The 19,035-nt window shown below is 42.1% G+C and overlaps 2 protein-coding genes across 7 annotated transcripts; one reads left to right on the plus strand and one right to left on the minus strand.

The window, feature by feature from the left end:
* The first annotated feature begins 1,200 nt into the window (after window positions 1-1,200).
* STARD6 (StAR related lipid transfer domain containing 6) lies at window positions 1,201-10,674 on the plus strand. 3 transcript variants are annotated; one of them, XM_035892929.1, is made up of 7 exons: window positions 1,201-1,290; window positions 1,451-1,500; window positions 4,566-4,692; window positions 5,812-5,929; window positions 7,009-7,102; window positions 7,434-7,589; window positions 10,650-10,674. In XM_035892929.1, exons 1-6 carry the CDS (start codon window positions 1,201-1,203, stop codon window positions 7,585-7,587), a joined length of 633 nt encoding a protein of 210 aa, XP_035748822.1. In that variant the 3' UTR covers window positions 7,588-7,589; window positions 10,650-10,674. The 3 variants fall into 3 exon arrangements, with proteins under 3 accessions (XP_035748822.1, XP_035748821.1, XP_009635698.1); XM_035892928.1 differs by lacking the exon at window positions 10,650-10,674 and adding an exon at window positions 8,826-8,912; XM_009637403.2 differs by lacking the exon at window positions 10,650-10,674 and having other exon boundaries at window positions 7,434-8,343.
* Window positions 8,483-19,029, minus strand: POLI (DNA polymerase iota). Of its 4 annotated transcripts, none has more exons than XM_035892925.1 (9): window positions 18,487-18,623; window positions 17,771-17,935; window positions 16,416-16,568; window positions 15,199-15,435; window positions 14,364-14,542; window positions 14,003-14,094; window positions 12,431-12,564; window positions 10,672-10,874; window positions 8,584-9,567 (listed from the first exon to the last, which is right to left on the minus strand). In XM_035892925.1, the coding sequence occupies exons 2-9, from the start codon at window positions 17,865-17,867 to the stop codon at window positions 8,743-8,745; spliced, it is 1,920 nt and encodes a 639-aa protein (XP_035748818.1). In that variant the 5' UTR covers window positions 17,868-17,935; window positions 18,487-18,623; the 3' UTR covers window positions 8,584-8,742. The 4 variants fall into 4 exon arrangements, with proteins under 4 accessions (XP_035748819.1, XP_035748818.1, XP_035748817.1 ...); XM_035892924.1 differs by lacking the exon at window positions 18,487-18,623 and adding an exon at window positions 18,630-19,029 and having other exon boundaries at window positions 8,588-9,567; XM_035892926.1 differs by lacking the exons at window positions 15,199-15,435; window positions 18,487-18,623 and adding an exon at window positions 18,630-19,029 and having other exon boundaries at window positions 8,483-9,567.
* Window positions 19,030-19,035: the final 6 nt, after the last annotated feature.

A 19,035-nucleotide genomic window follows, 5' to 3' on the forward strand; every position in this document is an offset into this window, starting at 1 on the left:
TGCTGGGCTCGGCGGGCACCGTCCTTGAGGGGCGGGGAGCCCAAAGGGAGCACCGGGCCGCGTTCCGCGGGCTGTCGCTGAGGTAGCCCTGGAAGAGTCCGTGCGACCCCTTACACGGGACAGGCCCCTAAAGGTTGAGGTGTGAAGTTACTGTGTGAGAGGCTGGTCCAGAAGCGTTCGGCGCTGTTGGGCTGAGATCCACCGTTGTTATTGTTGGGAGAAAGAGCTCCCCGAGGGAGAACTGTGCGTAGGGGGGAAGAACGGGTGGGGAGGCAGGGCTGGGTGGAGGGCGGCTTCTTCAGCCTGGAGAAGAGAAGGCTGCGGGGAGAGCTGATTACGGCCTTTCAGTACCTAAAGGGGGCCTACAGGAAAGGTGAGGACAAGCTTTTTAGTAGGGCCAGCTGTGACAGGACAAGGGGGGATGGTTTGAAACTAAACCAGAGTAGGTTTAGACTAGATAGAAGGAAGAAATTCTTTACCCTGAGGGTGGTGAAACCCTGGCAGGGGTTGCCCCGAGAGGGGGGGAGGCCCCATCCCTGGGAACATTCCAGGCCAGGTTGGCCGGGGCTGTGAGCAACCTGATGTGGTTCAAGGTGTCCCTGCTGCTGCAGGGGGGTTGGGCTGGGTGACCTCTGGGGGTCCCTTCCCACCCAAACCATTCTGTGATTCTATGATTCTGCGGCCTTGCCACTGCGCTAGGGCTGGAGCCGGGCCTCTGGCGTGCCGAAGGGTTTCCACAGCAGCACAGCCTGTAACAGTTGTTGTGTATAGTTCTGATGTAAGAAAAATCTCTGCTTGTTTGAGCCCCTCGTGTTTTAACTCTGCAAGTTGGCTGATGACTAGCAAATCGTGGTGGAATCAGAATCTGGGGTGATAAACTGTATAAGGAGGGGAGGTTTCAATGTGGAGTAATGATGGATTTAACGTGGAGTGAATGGTGTGTCTCACTAGAAGCTGTAATTCGTTCTCGAGACCCACTCCTCCTTAGTAGCCCAGACTGGAAGTCAATTACAGAATTCTGTTTAAATCAAGACTGTCTTTTTCTGAAATTGAGTATGATGAACAAAAATTTCATTTGATAGAAGTACTCGGTGAACTAAAGCATGTGAAAAGAATCCCGGAATGAGCCCTCTGTTTTTTGCTCTTTAAGGAATGTTTTTATCATATACCAGCAAACTGCTTTTAAATCTTTACAGGTAAATGGACTATAAGAAAATTTCGGATGAAGTTTCAGAAAAAATTTTATCATACAGTCAAGATACTTCAGGATGGAGAGTGATAAAAGTTTCAGTAAGAAAAAGTTCATGTTGTTTATAAAGTTGTTATTTTTATTAAACATTAAATTATTATTTTTTGTTGCAAAAAGTATTTAAAACTGTTTTCCTTTAAAAATTAGTTGGCAACTCTTTATCAACTGCTAAGTTTTTATTTTTCCTTTTTCTACTTTGAGAAAAATGTTACAGTTTCTTCAAAGCCTTCAAAAGAGTACGCAGGAAATATGTAAGTACTTATATTTTGTTTGTCATTGTAATGAATAACAACATATTTTTTGAACAGTGACACCCAAGACTGAAATGGAAATTTTAACTGTGCTCTGTCCTTCATGAAAGCGTTTCGTTTTGTTACCCGTGGAGAAGATTTTGCACTGCAGCTACACGGGGTCAGCAGTAGGGCTGGAATACAAGAGATGGATTTCCCATGCAATTTTCAACTGTGCTATGAAAATTGAATACTAGATAACACTAATATGGAATAAGTAGATACAGAGTCCAGTTTTGACCTGAAGTCAGTGGCTCTTCCTGGTGGGATATTCTGTTCAAGCCGTTACATCTTACCAACTGGGCTTTGCTTTTCACCCCTTTGTACTTGTGAAGTGACTGATATGCATGCAGATGTGCTTATGCTCTCGCTCTACCTTATCTGTCCTTTGTACCTTTTTCTTTCTGGCACCTGAAACTGAATTAACTGTACTGAGGATAAGAAGGTCATACAATCTCTGGAACAACAACTTCATCTGCCCTTCCTTCTCCTGAGGAAGAGGAATTCTGTGCTGTTGTTCAGCGGCTAGATTTGGCCCAAAGGGTGGGGTTAGCTGAGGCAGATGAAGCTGATCCCATAACTTGCTGTCACTGATAGCGTTGGCTCTACTCTTTACATTCCTCCACCCCTCTTCCCTCCCCTCTCTTGGCTCTCCAATCCTGCTTCTCATTTATGGTGGCTATGGCACTCAGCTGACTCTTTACCGAGCTGATTCAGCTCATTAAACTAGGGGAAAGAAGAAAAAAAAAAATCTCACTGAAGAGAGGTGTGCCAAAGCAAAGCAGAGGAAAAGAGGACACTTGAAGATATCTTTAGCCTCTTTCTTTTTTTTTTTTTTGTATTAAAATGCCTAATGGGTATTAAATTATATTAAATGCCAATCTAGACAGATAGGCAGTAGAGAAAATTTACATCTGATTCTTTTTTGTTCTTAATATGATGAGATGTTTGTGATTAGTGGTATTCTAAATCCAAAAGTCTTGCTTGGTTTTCTAATTATTTCTGAAGGTTTGAATGAAGAAGGTATTAATCACAGAAAATGCTATATCACTAGTATTACAGAAGAATTACTCTACAGTATTGTAATGGAAAACTGTTGTAATAGTTCATTAGAATATGTTAAAAGTACTGTTATCTTAATAAGATTTTGCATACTTTGTATGTGGCGTTATTATTTTATTTTAGGTCCTATTTCAATACAGGTAGATCTGAAGAAGTGAGAGTCTGGTTGCTTAGAATTCATAAGAATGTGCCTGGCTTATTTCTGTGGAGGAATAAAGATGTGCTGTAGTCTCAGTCAGGCACGAAGACATTTTCAGTTGTACTCAGATCTGTATGTAGCAAGTCCTCTGCAGTTAGGAGAAGCGTCATTGTGCTCTCTGCCATTTGGTACAGAGAGCCAAAGTCTTTCATTCATTTATCTTTGTACAAATCTTTGTACCAGCAGTACTGGTCCCCAGTGTGTCTTTTGTGAAGGAATACTCCCTGTTTCTAGGAGCCAAAGTATAGCTGTTCCCATTTTCAGTTTGACGTTGACCACTTACAAACTGCGTATCACAAATGCCAGTTTCTCTTTTAATTGGCAGGAGTATTCACAGTTTGCTTTACTTGCTAAAAGAAATCAGTGTGGGATCTGGTAGTGAGAAACAATAGAGATCCTTGCTTCACGTGAGTGAAATGTTTTCAGCAGAGTTTAGGGAAGCATTAAGGTGATTGTTCAAGGCTGAATGGGATTTCATTTGAAATTATGTCACCTTCACTCACAAAAGACAATGAGGTCTGTATTTCAGTTTGTCCAAGATAGTGAGACTAGATTCGGGGATCCAAGCGGCCTTTATCAGGCTTGCTTCCTCTTTTTCCAGTGTTCTCGATAATCCACTGTACAAACTGGAAATTGAGATTTTTCACAAGTCTGCTATTCTTTTATTCTAGCAACTGTGTCTTGCAGAAGCCTTGCCTAGAAGAAGTCCTCCTTAAGATTAACAACTCACACTGAGTTCAGGAGAGAAGATACAGGTGCTTAGGAGATTGGTACACACAAGTTCATGGGAGTTACGGAAATAAAGGGTGTATCCGAATATTAAGAAGAAGCTGGTTTTAACTGGTCCTGCCACAGCTTACGTTTGCTGTTTCTGAGTAGGCATTAAAATGTTTTCCATCACCATCGGACCTGCTGTAGCTAGTGGCGAAGTGAGTTTCTGGAGTAGTCACACACACCCATGCTGCGCTCGCTCCACCAGGGCAGTACGTGGTGACAGAGTTGCTGCAGAGTGACGAAACAGACCCGTGATTTTACAGGGCCTCTGTGTTTGGGTTTGAACTTTGCTCTTTCTGCCTTAAGCTCGTGCCTCAGCAGGGTCTGTAAATCTGATTTCATGTTTCTTAAATGGTTTGCAAGCATCGTCTCCTTTGAGCTCATCTCTTGTCACGCAGCATCCTTCACCTTTGCATTCAATTGCTGTCTGTGAGTGCTTACTGTAGTGATTCACAGTTTCTCCGAGAACTAGGTGCGAGAGCTGTCAGTGTTAGCGAGCATTTCCCAGCATTACAGGAGTTTCCCATTTCCTTGTGAAAGGCCCCTCTTCCCCTCTGTGAACTTTCCCTTGACCTCCTTAGAAGGTTATGAACAAAAGTTGGAGAAGTGCCACAATGTGCAAGTTCATAAATAGTGAGGAGACTTGCAGTCGGTGTCAAAATGGATCAAAAGTATCTGTATAGGAAAAATAAACTAAGATGAATTGCGTATATTTAAATTCACAGGTTCCTGTCTAACAGCTCACAAATAATTCATCGAAAATGTATGGTGTCAAGAACGTAATGATCTCAAAAATCAGTTACAGAACTGATAATACGGAACATAATTTTTTTTACTACTTGAATTTTAATCAATCCATCAAGCGCAATCATGTTAGTGTACTTTACCTCATTATAGCCTGGCATCCCCAACTGCTAGATGCTTATTATCATATAACTTGTTTTTCCAATTCATAACTGGGAATTCAATATTTGTTTTTTATACCATCTAGATACCGTGGAGAAGGGATAATTAAGGAAGTCCCTAGTAAAATTATTCCTTTTATGTATCTTCCCGAATATCGAAACAAATGGGACAAAGCATTACAATCTTACAAGCTGTTAGAAAGGATCGACCAGGTAATATGATAATTTAATACAAAGATTTTACTTTAACTATTTCTGCATGAATTATGGTGACTAAAAAGACCTCTACTGGGATGAAGAAAGCTCTTAATGCAAAATATGTTCTGGGTTGGTAAAAACTTCTAAACCTGCTGCTTATGTGAAATGGGTGTGAACTGTGTCCCTCCTCTGAGGCGTTAAATATTTATTGTGAAATAAATGTCCTCAAGCCTGCCAAGAATTCAGTCCATGGGAAACAACAGAAGTCTCCATGAGGAGTAGGGTGAGGCACAATCACACCAAAACGTAAGGAAAGCTCCCCTCTCACAGTGAGCGTGGTTTACCCAGATGGAAAAAAATCACCAAAGTCAAGGGCAGCCTGAAAGTTGAACTGCTGCTGTGCTAGTGCTGTGAAATACTGTGTGTTCCAAACTCCAGTGGCTTGGGGCTTGGTCTTGGGCGCTCTGGAAACCCAGAACTCAGAATTCCTATGAAGAACATCAATTTTGTGTTAGCCAGCTTTGGTCTAACCGCTTGAGCGAGGTCTCAGAACGTATTACGTGTACATGAACGGCTCAAGTGTATGAAAGTACTCTCTAAATCGTGGGAGAGAAAGAAAAAATCTTCCCCTTTTTGTCTTCCCTGAACTCCTCTCACTTTCCATTGCCTGGATCTCCTAGAGTTGGGCAGATGGTAGGATGTAGTGGTACATCCAACCATATCTTTGCTTTTTTTTTTTTTGGGAACTGATTTAGTGTAACAGATTCTGCATCTTTGTCCTAGATGCAATGTGCAGTCTAGCATGTGTATTTTAATGCAAATAGGCATGCTAGCTCCACTAAACCTGGATACTAAATGTGCACGGTTTGAGTTTTTCCATGCAGAAACTATACTCCTGCCTCAAATCTAGGCCAGAGGGAATGGCGGTGAATCCCTACCCCGTGTGCCTGGAATATCCTTTTTATGGCTCTCATGTTAGTTCAGCCCTCACTAGATAAGAGAACTGTCATCATCAGCTAAAAATAGGAACCGCTTTTTGCCACATTCTCGTTATTCAGCATGTAACGCTGCTTTGCCAATTAAATAAAACCTAGCTTCTTACATATTAATTCAAAAAATGACTTTTGCTTGTAGGACACTGGCATATACCACAGTGTAACACACAGTTACGGTATGGGACTGATTTCATCGAGAGATTTTGTTGACCTGCTGCATGTTAAACCATATCCTGGTGATATCCTTACGACTAACTGTGAGTTGCATGTAACGACTGCATGTTTTCATGTTTTGGCTACGTTCTGGAAATCCTAAGGTGAATGTCTGTAGAGTAAGCTCTGCAGCCTAATGGCAGTAGAGAGTACCTGGCTCTGTGTGGTCTTACTGATGTTAACAGTCCCCTCCTGTTTGTCCCCAAAACAAATCTGGTTTTTAATATTGAGATGATCAAAATTAATCTTTAACAAAAATACTGCATTCTTTGTTTAGTCTCCTATTATGCCTCTGTTTGAAAAAGTGAAAAAAACGTAGTAGTATGAGGAAGCTAGCGTTTATTATTTTGCTATATAAATTCAGTGTTTAGTTAGTAACACTTCTCTGTACTTAGATGGCTTCCTGAGCAAACGCTACTCGCCTCAGATGCTGTTCTCAGAGTGAACTTGCTAATTTGCTCCGTATTTGGCTCTCTTTGAGTTTGGCTCTGTAAACTTATACAAAACACAAAATTATTAATATTACAACTATATGGCCAGCCAGGCAAATCTCTCCCTGCTACTACATTTCTTTTTCCTTTGAGTGGATCTTAGTACACGGCAGAAAACAACGTTGTTCGTCTTGGAACTTTACTGACCTGTCAGTTTTTTCCAAGCCATACTCCTACAATACTTCTATTATGCAAAAGGCATGGATAGCAAAACAAAACAACCCCTCCTAACTGCTACTGTGCATGCATGCAGCTATTTCCTTGTCTTCTCTGCAGTTGCGTTTACTAATTAATGACATCTGCTGACAAACTGACTTCTTTGTTCAGAACGAAGCCACACCTCAACACTTACATGTGTAATCACGTCTGAGGGATAATACTTGGGGGTATACCTGCCCCAGCATCTATAGAAACTTCTACACGTATTGAATTACTTGCGCAAATATTTAATGTCCTTTAGGTGTTTTGTGTACAGAATGGAATTGCTAAGCCCACTGGTGACCACATTGCGAGATCTTTTACTATCCTATAGCAGTTAGTGGTCTGTTTTTAAAAGGTATTTTTGAGTCATATGATTGACGTATATAAACGTAATTAATTTGACTTTGCTTTTTGCGTGTGACAACTTGTAGCTGTCAGCGTGGAATACTCCAGCTGCCCTCCGACTCCCTCTTGTGTCCGAGGCTACAACAATCCCTGTGGATATGTGTGTTCACCTTTGCCTGAGTAAGTGTTTAAAGCCCCCTTACATCAGCATCTTTGGTTACACAGTTGTCTTCTCTGTACCAAGCTTAAAATTCACTGAACCATATAGCTTTTTTTTTTTTTTTTTTTTCAATTTTATTTAGACAATTTAATTCTGGGGAAACTTTAGAGTTCTGCGCCGATCGGTTTTGTGAGTCGGACTATCTTTTGAAACTTTTATACACCCTCTGCTTTTTCGTATCAGTGATTTCAACAGCGACGGACTAGAAATTGTAAACATCTGTACATCTCAGTGAGTTCCATAGCGAGAGGATTAAGCGTTAACCGAGGGATTTTGCTCCTTCCATCACAGGAATCCAGAGCATTCTAAGCTAGTCGTATTTATTCAGCCAGAACTAGGAGGAATGCTTCCCTGGTCTGTAGTGGAGACGGCATTACCGACGACTCTCATAAACTTAATCACTGAAACGAGAGCTGGACTGAAAGGCTTGAAAGACCGTAATTAAACGTAAGTGGAAAATAATAAGCACTTAAGTCACGTGCATCTTTTACTGGGATTCTTTTTTAAAGTAGGTGATGTTGTTTATTTTAATTGGGGTTTACGTGGAAATGTGTAAAGCTTAACTGTTAAAATGCTGAACGCTGGTTATCTCTGTTCTTGGGAATGATGCAGGAATTTACGCTGAAGTGCCATACAGTACAGGATGTCGCTTTCAGTGTAATCAGGTGATGTTTGCTAATATTTTTGCACTTTATATGCAGAGAATATATATACACACACATCCACACAAGAATCTGATGATATAAATCATAGCAGTGTTAAAATAGTCCAATATTTTGCCATAGCTTTAAACTCACTTCGATAAATTCTTACCTCAATTATGTTAACTCTTGGCTGAAACAAGCAAATGTCTTGTGTACTAGAGGCTTTCAACATGTTTATTAACTAGAAGTGTGTAAGTGTAATTAGCAACTATTTCACTGTTTTGGAATTAAATATTTGAAGAAAAGCCTGATGAATTTGTATATAGCATCTCATTAAAAGCTGCTCTTTATACACAGAGTTGTTTGTCATTTTCTGAATCCTGAGCACCAAACCTGAACAGTTTTTATACGCTGGCTAATTTCCAGGAACAAGCTGCTGATATGATTCATTTGGAAGTAATATTTCCCATTACCCCTCGGTATTTCTAGTACCTCCAGTTTGCAGGAAATAGCGATAGCCATGTGAATAGCAATTTCCATTACAAATCACAGAAAAGAGTGGTGCAAATGAAAGAATAGCGTGGAATTTGCTTTTATCTTCTCTGCTCAATCCTCTCCCAAGTTGTTAGAAACAATTAACTGCACACATAGCATAATTCAACGAAAATTAAAGTAAAAATTCCTTCCTCCAGTCACTGTTATTAATAGTGAATGCTAAAATATGTTTGCATACTGTAATATTTTGAGGACAACTAAAGATTCATCAGATAAATGTCAATTTATAAGAAAGAAAAATAAGACAAAGTACTACTTAAATCAGTCACCAGCAGGATTTATGCCAAAAGTTGTCAAAATATATTTTTAATATTCACATCTTTACAATTTACAGCAAACTTTTCATAACTAAAGTGCCTTCAAGTGCCAATTCTTACGGTGTCACCATTACGAAAGATGTTTCACCGTGGTTTAAAATATCTTAGCAAACTGTTAGACTGTGATAGACACGGTGCCGTATTGCTTCTTCCTTTATTTGTTTTAGGCTTTTCAGGGGGTTTATTCATCGAAGTCTTGGGCACGGGTTCCTCATTCTTCCACTCAGCTAGCAGTTCTTCTTGCACATCTGCAGGCAGCTCATAAAAAGTCTTTGTGTCAACATGAGGAGGAAATGCAATTCCCGATTGCCTACTCTGAGTTTTGTCTTCAGCCGCTGTTTCAAAGGCCTGCTCATCTTTATCCACGACAGGGGCAGGCAGAACAGTTTGGCTGGCTCCAGCTTCCAGAGACAACAGATCTCTCCCTCTGAAGTTTGGGGAGTCAGTAGGTTGGTTTTCCATGCTGCTGCCTGTCAGTGCACTTCTGGGAGGCTCAGAAGAACAACTGGCCCTGGAGCTGCATGCCGGAACAGTTGCAGATCCGTGGGCTGACGTGGGATGTATACTGCACCCTGCAGAGTGCGTAGCGCTGCTTAGTCCCTTACAATCTGGGGAAGTGCTGCATACCTCTTCTGCAAAACATCCCGATGGCTGACCCGAAACATTCTCAGTAGGGATTCCTTCTGTTTTTCCAGAAATAATTTCTTTTTGAATATCTTCTGGAAGTTCCCTGAAGACTTCCTGGTCAATATCACCAGGAGCCAAATGAAATGGGAAGTCAGGAATTCCTGCCTTTTTTATATTGCTTTGCTTTTCCTCTGAAAGTTTCCTAGTTTTTGTAGTTCCGGTTCTGTTGCAGTGCTGGTTCCAAGAAGCACTTCCCTCACCTTGTGAGACATCTTCTACTTCCTGTGGCAAAAAATGTACATAAAAGCGTAATTATGTTCTGTGTAATCTTCTAGTTACCAAGCAGCATTTTACTAACAGCAAGTTCTTCAAGTCAGTCCTTAACAGATGGTAATTTTTTTTCCCTTATGATCAGTAGTGGTTGTTTTTTTTTTTTAAATCTTATTTTCAAACACAGATCTTAAAAAGTACACACACATAGGAATCCTTATTCTGAAGTAACAAACACCTTGAAGTTACATTTTATTGCTTTAAAACTCTGTGGAGCTTTAGAATACACCATAGGATGTTATCCCTCGCGTTCCTGAGCAGTTGAGAAACGGACAAGTTTATCAATACGCAAAACTGCTGTGTCAAGACAGAAACAGTAAATTCATTACATGACATAATTTTGAAGTGACTAAGTTTTTGCATTACGTACTGAAAGTGTCTTGTGGAAATACTTGGCAGCATTTCCACAGACAGCTTCTACACTGTCTAGCGTATGCAACTGGGAGGTAGGAGGTCTGTTCCACTTCCGAGCGGGAATTAGAGGCTCACTAGATCAGAAGCTACTGGCCAGCACAGAATTGAATCTTTGATTTAATTTCTAGTCTGAACAGGGAGACTTGTGAATGCACAGGAAGGTAAATAATCTCTGAAAGTGTCTTAATAAAAGCAACACGGTAAATGATAGGCAACTTTAAGGAGATTTTAGTCTAAGGTAAAAGATGCTTCAGTATGCTAATGTCTGAGTAAGTGGCCTGTTGTTTCACAGATGAAAGGCAGATCTTACTGGAATGAATGCAAATTTGGGAATTATTTTTTGGAAGACATAAGTTTGGAATTCTCCCTTAGTGAATTCTATTCTTTTCGGTTAAGGGGCTCAATATCCTAGCTGGCTGTCCCATTCAGGAGAGGATTAAATCTTTGTTAAGCAGGCTGAAAGAAAGCAAACAAGTAACACCTGCTCAGAAAACTCCAAATAAATCTTCATTTTTACCAGGTGAATAAAACTTATGGTCCTAAAAATTCCAAAGCATTTAAGGTTTAAATCTGTATAATAAATACAGAAATAATCTCAGAATTTTCTTATCTGCAGATAGTTTTCAGTATCTTTCAGCTTACCCGGACACGTTTACCAGAGCCTGATGGTGGTGACATCTGCTTTAGATAGAAACCAATGGATCCTTTCTTGCTGCTAGGAAGATCTTTGAGGTTGGAGAAGCAGACGCTCAAAAGGGTAAGGTGAAATGGTAGAGCTACATCTATCATCTTTCGAAAGAGTTTCATTAGTATATCAACCAACGGGGCTATAACGTTGCTGCTTTCTAAAAGAAAAAGGGTTGGCAAAAAAAGCAATGTACGTAATCAAAAGTAACTCACTGAATAAGACTGAGTTAAATAGCAAAGTAGAAAGGCAAACTTCTAACTTCACATTCTGAACTTTCGACATTTTGCACGTACACAGAAAATTAAGAGATCCATCCAGTACTTAAAAGGAGCCTATAGGAAAGATGGGGAAAATCTTTTTAGTAGGGCCAGCTGTGACAGGACAAGGGGGGATGGTTTGAAACTAAACCAGAGTAGGTTTAGACTAGATAGAAGGAAGAAATTCTTTCCAGTGAGGGTGGTGAAACCCTGGCAGGGGTTGCCCCGAGAGGGGGTGGAGGCCCCATCCCTGGGAACATTCCAGGCCAGGTTGGCCGGGGCTGTGAGCAACCTGATGTGGTTCAAGGTGTCCCTGCTGCTGCAGGGGGGGTTGGGCTGGGTGACCTCTGGGGGTCCCTTCCCACCCAAACCATTCTATGGTTCTATGATAATCTAAGGAGTTGAAAATACAGTGCTATTCTTAGCAATATGAGAATATTTGTAACTCCATCCGTACGCACTAAGGAAAACTTTATTCATCTCAAAACATGAATTCCTGGAGTATTAAACTCTAAACACTACCAAAGGCTTCCAAAATAATCTGGCAATAGTCGTTCGGATGTTCCCTCTACCCTGTCAGGTATGTCCTGAATGGAGTAACAGACTTTTTTTTTTTTCTTCCCCTCTAGTAAAAACGCTGTATTTCACGCCTGTGAAGATTACTTTACAATATGTACTTAGGTTATAAAAAAAGAATTACAGAATACCAGCCACGCTGAATAGATATGAAAAATGATCTAATTCTCCCAAAAAGGGCCTTTACAGGGCCACGTAGGTATGGAACATTACCCCAACACTGGTAATAACGTGGCTTACTGGAGTTTGTGTGACTGTATGAGCTGACAATAATTAAGTCTCCTCCAGTGTGGAAGTCCGGTAGCAATTTTCAAGCGAGAAGCTGTGTAGGCTTTTGGCAGCTTCTCTAGGACTGTGAGAGTTCAGGAGCTAGAGTCAGGGAATGGTGATTCTGTGTGCTGCCACAGCAGTGATGCAGATTTATTTCTTCACCCCAATCTGAATGAAGTCTCAAATGCATTGCATTTGCTGGTTGGAAAGCTTAAAGGCTCTCATCCTTCTCAGACTTACTAATTTTCAGAGGTACATCAGAAAGACATTTTATTACATCACAAAATTGAGAACATAATTCAAATCCCTAACAGAGAACAGCAGATTAATAATCTGGTAAACAGCCCCCAGTCGCCCTTTCCCACCCCATCGAGAAATTTACTGCCAGGAATCCAGCCAGACCGGGTTAAAACACGGTAGTAACACAGAAGTTACCCCCTAGAGTGAAGTTTTATGTGGTTTTAGTGTATCTCGTCAAAATTACAAGTAATGAAAAAGTTTCCAAATATTAAGTGTCGGGAATATTATCATGGCATTAAGTAACGGAATTTTACAGAGAAGTTAGGTGGCAGCAGCACAAAGTTGATCTTTTCAAAAATTCTCAGTTTACCTTTTCCGAATTTCTGAATGAGATGAGGTGGAATAGGACACTGACGACTTTCCCGATTAAGCCATTTCTCGGTTGAGGAGAGCTGGCGTATGGTCAGTCTTACTGTGTGTGGCTGTCTTCCATCTTTGTATATTCTGTGGAACACAAACGTGCACAAGGCAGTAAGCGTTACGAGTATTTTTCGGAGGGTCTGTGGAAATCGTCACAGCATTTAGGTTACCAAGCCACTTAAGTTAAGCATTGCAGATCTCTCCCAACTTCTGGCTTACTCCCCTGATTATATGGGGAACTTAATTATCCGTAAGTTAGAAGTTTAACACAACGTGAATACTGTCTCTAAGAGTCTTCAACTGAAGGGAATGTGGAAATTAAGTGGGTCGGTCTGCAATACTGCCACGTTTTGATATTTAATACATGGAAAGCAGTACAGCCTTTGCAGTTATACCCTGTGTAATCCTCAGCTTTTAGCTCTTCTTCCTGCTTTTCAAGGAAACATCCCCACTTCAGCAGCAAAACATTAGCTGGCTTTTGGATGAAGGGTAAAAAACAAAGCACATAATTGTTTCTTCCCCCCTCCAAAAGGCATCCATCCCTACAAAAAAAATTCTCACTTCTCCATGTTGTACACAAGCCAGGACAAACAGCCTCACTTCAAATGTGATTACCGAGCAATGTCCAGAAGACTGCTTGCCTACAACGTTAATATAACTAAAATGGATCTATCTGTTGTGAGACTTGCATAGACGTGGGGACAGAAAACCTTTAAGACTTGTAGGTTATTTTAAGGCTTGGAGAGGCATGCAGAGAATATGGAAATATTTAGAGGGGAAAAAAAAAAGTAATGGGGGGGACAAAGGCTATTCAGGGCTGACACACAGAGGTTGCACAATCAGAAGTTGAAGCACAGCAGAACAGGAAGCACAGTGCAGTGCTGCTAGGGTATTACTCCTTTTTATTAATTTCTTTTAAGCGAGTCACAGGATAGAAAGGGAGAATAGGAAAGTCATGATAGTCAAGACATGAGTAAATGCATCTTCCTGCTATGCTGGTGGTTTTGTCCAGTATCCTGGGTTTGGATGCTGCCTGGATTTGCAGGCCGAGGGAAGGAGGAAGAAACTAAAATGTCCTTTCAGACTGACAGACAAATAAGCTGTGGAGCAGCAGACATGCATAAACGTGATAACCAAGGGCCTGAAAGTAGAGAAAGTCACTTAGGGGAAGAGAAGGGAAACCTGGGATCCTTCACGGAGATTAGGGAAGATGCACCGAATGCTGTGACGCACGAGCAAAGCAACAGAGAGGGATCAGCAAACGGAATATGCAGAGATCTTCATCGGAGAGGCTGCGCAGGAATGGAAGGGCTGGCAGCCAGCCTGGGGGCAAGAGGAAAGCAGGGCAATACAGCATGAACAGAAGAAAAAAAAAATGACCAAAGGGGAAGTTGGAGAGGCAGGTGCTGTCCCTGTACGGGGTGTTTTGCTGAGAGAAGCAGTATGAGACAAACCTAACATATGCTCCAAGTCCCCTCAGGTCACAATTTCATCATCAAAAAGAGCTACTGAAGTCAGTCACCTGTCTAATAGGTTAGGAAGCAGTCCTTCAATTTTCTCTTTAACTTCCACTTCCGATGAACATTTTTTAAAGGAATCTTCATCACTAAAGGACTAAAAAAATACATTAGTCCTTTCAGTTTTATATTTACTTCAAAATTCTGAAGAGGAAAAGAAGTATCACAATTAAGCGTGTAGAATTAACACCAAGATATCTTTGACACTCAGATCTCAACTGAATTTCAGGAGAATTATACGTTAATTTGCATTGTACTGGAGAATAGATACGAAAATGCATCATTTTGGTTAGTCCAGCAAAGCTGTATGAAACTACAAGCAATATTTTTTGCTCATTATAAAGTACTTCAGAACAATGCTTGTACCTGAGGCGGGCCTGATGGAGTCACAGGGGAGTCATCTTCTCCGTAACTGAGTTTTTGGATGCGCTGAGCAACAGGAACACCTAGTTCCTTCTCTAGCAGAGCCAACGGCAACGCTTGGAGATCGCGCACATTCCTAATGCCCAGCGTTTCGAGACGTTTGGTAGTTTTGTAGCCGATGCCTAAATAAAATGGGTATTAAAAATACACAGAAAAGTGAAAACATATATACATATGTATAAAAAATGCCCACCCACGTACTGACAATTATTTTTGCTATTGCAACGCAGGCTTTTCAGCAATGTTTTTGGTGGGTTTCCATTTGAGTTTTAGAATCTGCCAATAGAAACGCCAGTGGGACACAGCAAAGGTCCGCCTGTGTCTGCTGCCTGGCCAGCAGCACTGTGTCAGGGTTGAATAATTAGGAAAAGTACTTCCTGCAGGTATTCTGTTGGGTTCCAGCAGACCATTTTAATAACTGGTTTAGTAACTGTTTTAATAACTGCTGGTTGGTTTCCAATCACCAAGTTTAAAGAAGCTTGTATTTAAAACCTAGTATCAGCCACAGCGTTTAGGCTTTGGTAAACTGAGATTTTGAAGGCATCTTGCAACACGTTTATGTCACAACTGAAAATTAAGGAGTCTTTTCATTCCTTCTGCTAAACAAAATTCAGAATAGCTTATGAAAAAAAAGCACCCTAAACGCACCGCCGCATACCCCGCTGCCTGCTGGCGAGAACCAGATTTTAAAATTATTTCAGCTATAATTTTTTCAGTATTTTTCCTTATCATCTTGTGTCAGTACGCTCTCCATCTACGCTGATAGCACCGTACTCACCAGGCACTTTTTGGATGTGATCAAGGCTGCGTATGAGATCCGGACAGCTTTCAGGCAGAAGAACTGTTTGCTGATTTGGTTTGAAGGTCCCAGATACCAGTTTAGCCAGTAATTTGTTAGAGGCCACTCCTGCACAGCCTGTGAGGCCCAGCCTTGCGTGTATGGCTTTCCTGAACTCCTCTGCAATCCGAGAGCCGATAACTAGTCTTACGTGCGTTGTATCACCCAAATCGATAGCTGCAAAAGAAGAAGCGAGCAGCACTCGGGATGTGAACAGTCACCCCATTAGCTAATTTTCTACATTTTGCTATTTTTTTACATTGCGTGAAAGCGGTACAAGGAAGTACGGTCTCACGGGTCAAGCGGTATGGCCACGGCTTTGGTATCCAACTTTAACCTCGCTCCTGTCTCCCAAAAACCCTGGTAAAAGGGACACTGCTGCTGTCCAAAGCCAGGGCACGCTGTCCAGGAAGCATAATGTTGAGGGAGTATTTTAAATATAAAATACAACGGACTAAGAGATGTCAAAGGAAAGTGTTAAATACCACAGATTCTTGTACCAATGTAACCAAAGTAGAGATTTACAAATCTTTAATTTGCTAAGCCTTCATTACGCACATGCAAATGAGGAAAAGGACTACTCAGACATTTCCCTCCTCTCCAAACCACATGCAAAGCCATCGCAATAGCTCAAAGTCCAGGAAAAACCCAACTGCTTTCCTTCCTCGTGCACGGAATGAATGTCACGCCATAGCTACTGCATTCACGTCTGATGATGTTCGGAGCGGCTCAGTGAGCTACTCTGCACCCAGAAAAGTCTATTCCTGACCTGATGACTGTAGCAAAAATTTACTCTGGTTTTTGTTTGCTAAAAAACTCACGGAATTTTGCCGATTGACAACAGCAGCATTCAAGCTGAAACAAAATTCTGTGTCTCGCTACAGTAAAACTACTTTAAAGAAGAAAAGAGGTCAGTGAAAATCTGTTCTCCCCAGTCACTGTACGTGCTTGTCTAACCACGGAGATTTCCTTTTCGCACAGTCGAACTGGAACGCTGATCAACGTTTGTGATACCCGTGCTCTCAAACACAGAAAGCAAGCACAGCGCAATACCAGTTTCCAGCTGTTCAGCTCAATACTTAGAAGCAGACAGCTACTTCGTACTGAGCTGCGCAAACATCGACGGTATTTTTCAACAAGGAGAAGGTTTAGCTCACCTCGGTTGTTGTACACGTGGCCAGACACACAGACTGTGGAACATCCACTTTGCTGTAGCTGGTTTAGTCTTTTCTCTACGATCTCTGTGATATCCACAAAATTTTCATCAAACCCAAGCCTTTCCACCAGCGGACAGAATTCCCCCAACAGCTCTAGGAGGCAAAAATACCCAAGGATAATACGCACCCAACGGAGCACGCGCGGTTTTCATGCCTGCATCAACCCACGGCTCATCTCCCACGGACTCGAGTAGGCTGCCTGCATGAAGAGAAACGCTGTTCTCTTCCAGACCAAAATAAGGCAAAGGTGAAGAGGAGGAGTATTTCTTCATCCCGCAACTACCTCTGTCACCTGCTTTCCTTCGCCCCAAATCTCTTTCTTCCCTCGTTTCTTTTTGAAATTGCAGTTGTTAACCTCTGCAGTGCTTTCTCCTACGGAAATCTGCTTCCCAGCTAGGTGGGCTCTCACTTCTAAGTTGTTACTATTTTGCCTGCTAACACTGCTCATGATGAAAGCAGTGATCAGTGACAATGCTGGCAGATCATTTAATTAAGAGATACTAGAGAAGTTCACCCACTCGAAGGCTTCAGCGTCCTGCCCTCCACTGCCTTCACGTTTGGAAATTCATTACCACAGTCGGTATTTAAAGAAGAAAAATTGTTCCTAAAGAACTACGTGGGCATAATCCTAACGTAGCGTACAGATCCCATAGAGCATCAGTCTGATACATTTGCAGTGCCTGGCCCAGACTGCAACCCAGTCTAGTAACAGCTTGTTCCGCAAAACAAGTTCGGAACTGGGGTTCTTTAGTCTGGAGCAGAGGAGGCTGAGGGGAGCCCTGATCGCCCTCTACAGCTGCCTGAGAGGAGGCTGTAGGGAGGGGGGGGTCGGCCTCTGCTCCCTGGTAACAGATGATAGGACAAGGGGGAATGGTTTGAAGTTGCGCCAGGGCAGGTTTAGGCTGGACATTAGGAAAAACTTCTTCACCAAAAGGGTTGTCAGGCTCTGGAAGGGGCTGCCCAGGGAGGTGGTCAAGTCCCCATCCCTGGAGGGATTTAAAAGAAGGAGAGATGAGGTGCTGAGGGCCAGGGTTTAGTGGTGGGATGGCAGGGTTAGGTTAAAGGTTGGACTCGATGATCTCAAAGGTCTTTTCCAACCAAAGTGATTCTGTGATTCTATTCTATGATTCTATGAAATACTGACGTCGTACGACTGTAAGTATTGCCGCCGCGGTATGAGGCGCATTCTTTTAGAACTTTTAGAGCAGCAAAATGTCATTTACTATTGCACACCTGTGTGCGCAGAGTTTAACAGAAAGTGTTTGTCCTCTACCGAAAAATGGTTGATTTGGTACCTGTAACCTTGTACGACATCTCCCTGTATGGCGTTAGATCTTCACCATTAACCAGCATCAGCTGCGGACACTTCTCTTTAGCGTCCTTGACGGACATCAGTTTCTTAACTCCAAGTTTTCTGGCTTCATAGTTACAGGTAACTACGATGGATTTCTGTTGCACACCTAAAAATAAATGTGGGGTTTTTTTTTCAGTTCAGGTTGCTTGGTACTTCACAGAAGATCACAGCACCTCCACGCCGCTGCAAGGACTATGAAGCCGTATGCTTTGATCAGAACGCAACACCACGGACCGAGGGAACGAGGAGCCTTATTTTACAAGACTACGAGGACGGATCTCTTGATGTGGATTACTGGACGGTAAGAACATTTTACAACCTTAAAGATATTTTTTTCCCCTTGTAATTTTGCCCTTCATTTTGAGCCTTTTCAGGCCACCGTGCCCGTGAAAACGCTCTTTAGGTAAAAGTTATTTTAAAATGTACTTTCCCTGCCGATCGTAGACGCTACTGGCTGCCTCTGGATGGAATAAAGCATGCTTTAAGCATGACTGTGCCCAAGGCTCACTGTGGAGCTCAGCCCTCTCTGTGCCCGTGTATGCTCTAAACCACCTTCAATCCCCGGAACTGCTCAGACACGTCGGTAAGTGCCCGCACTTGTGCTCAAGAGGATTTATTAATCTTGTAGTCGCAGCTACGCCGGAGTCTAGACTGCACCTTGCTCACTCTGGATGTGGTTACAGCTCCGGCGTGGCTGCCTGTATCTCACCGCACAGGCGCGCCCTTCGTTTATTCACGTCCTCGGCTGCTTCTGCCTTGAATACACATAATCCCCAAATTAACAGCAAAGTAGCTCGTACCTAAAGGCTTCTCTCTTAATTCAGGATTACGGATCATTTCTACTTGTGCGTAAAAGCAGTCCAGGTCAATGTGCACGATCACTCTGGGGGCTGCGCTTCTCGCCGGCACAGACTTGCTGTGGCCTGCTGCAAGGAATGTAAATGCAGACATTAAAAATTACAAGCCGCCTTACACGTGATGTAACAATTTTTTTTTTTTTTAAAAATTAATCCACACTAATAAATAGCTATTACGAGAGGAATATAAAATTTACAGGTTTTATACTAATTCTAGCGCTGCGTTAATTCTAGGATTCCTTAGGAGCCTAACCCATCCACAGCCACTCCGTTCACCCCTAACCGCTCCCGTTTTCCCAGGGTATTCAGTTCCCTCGGAACCATTTTGGAACACGGCTTTCCCGAGGGA

Source organism: Egretta garzetta, unplaced genomic scaffold (genome assembly GCF_000687185.1).
Source record: "Egretta garzetta isolate BGI_Z169 unplaced genomic scaffold, ASM68718v1 scaffold384, whole genome shotgun sequence".
Taxonomy (NCBI): domain Eukaryota; kingdom Metazoa; phylum Chordata; class Aves; order Pelecaniformes; family Ardeidae; genus Egretta; species Egretta garzetta.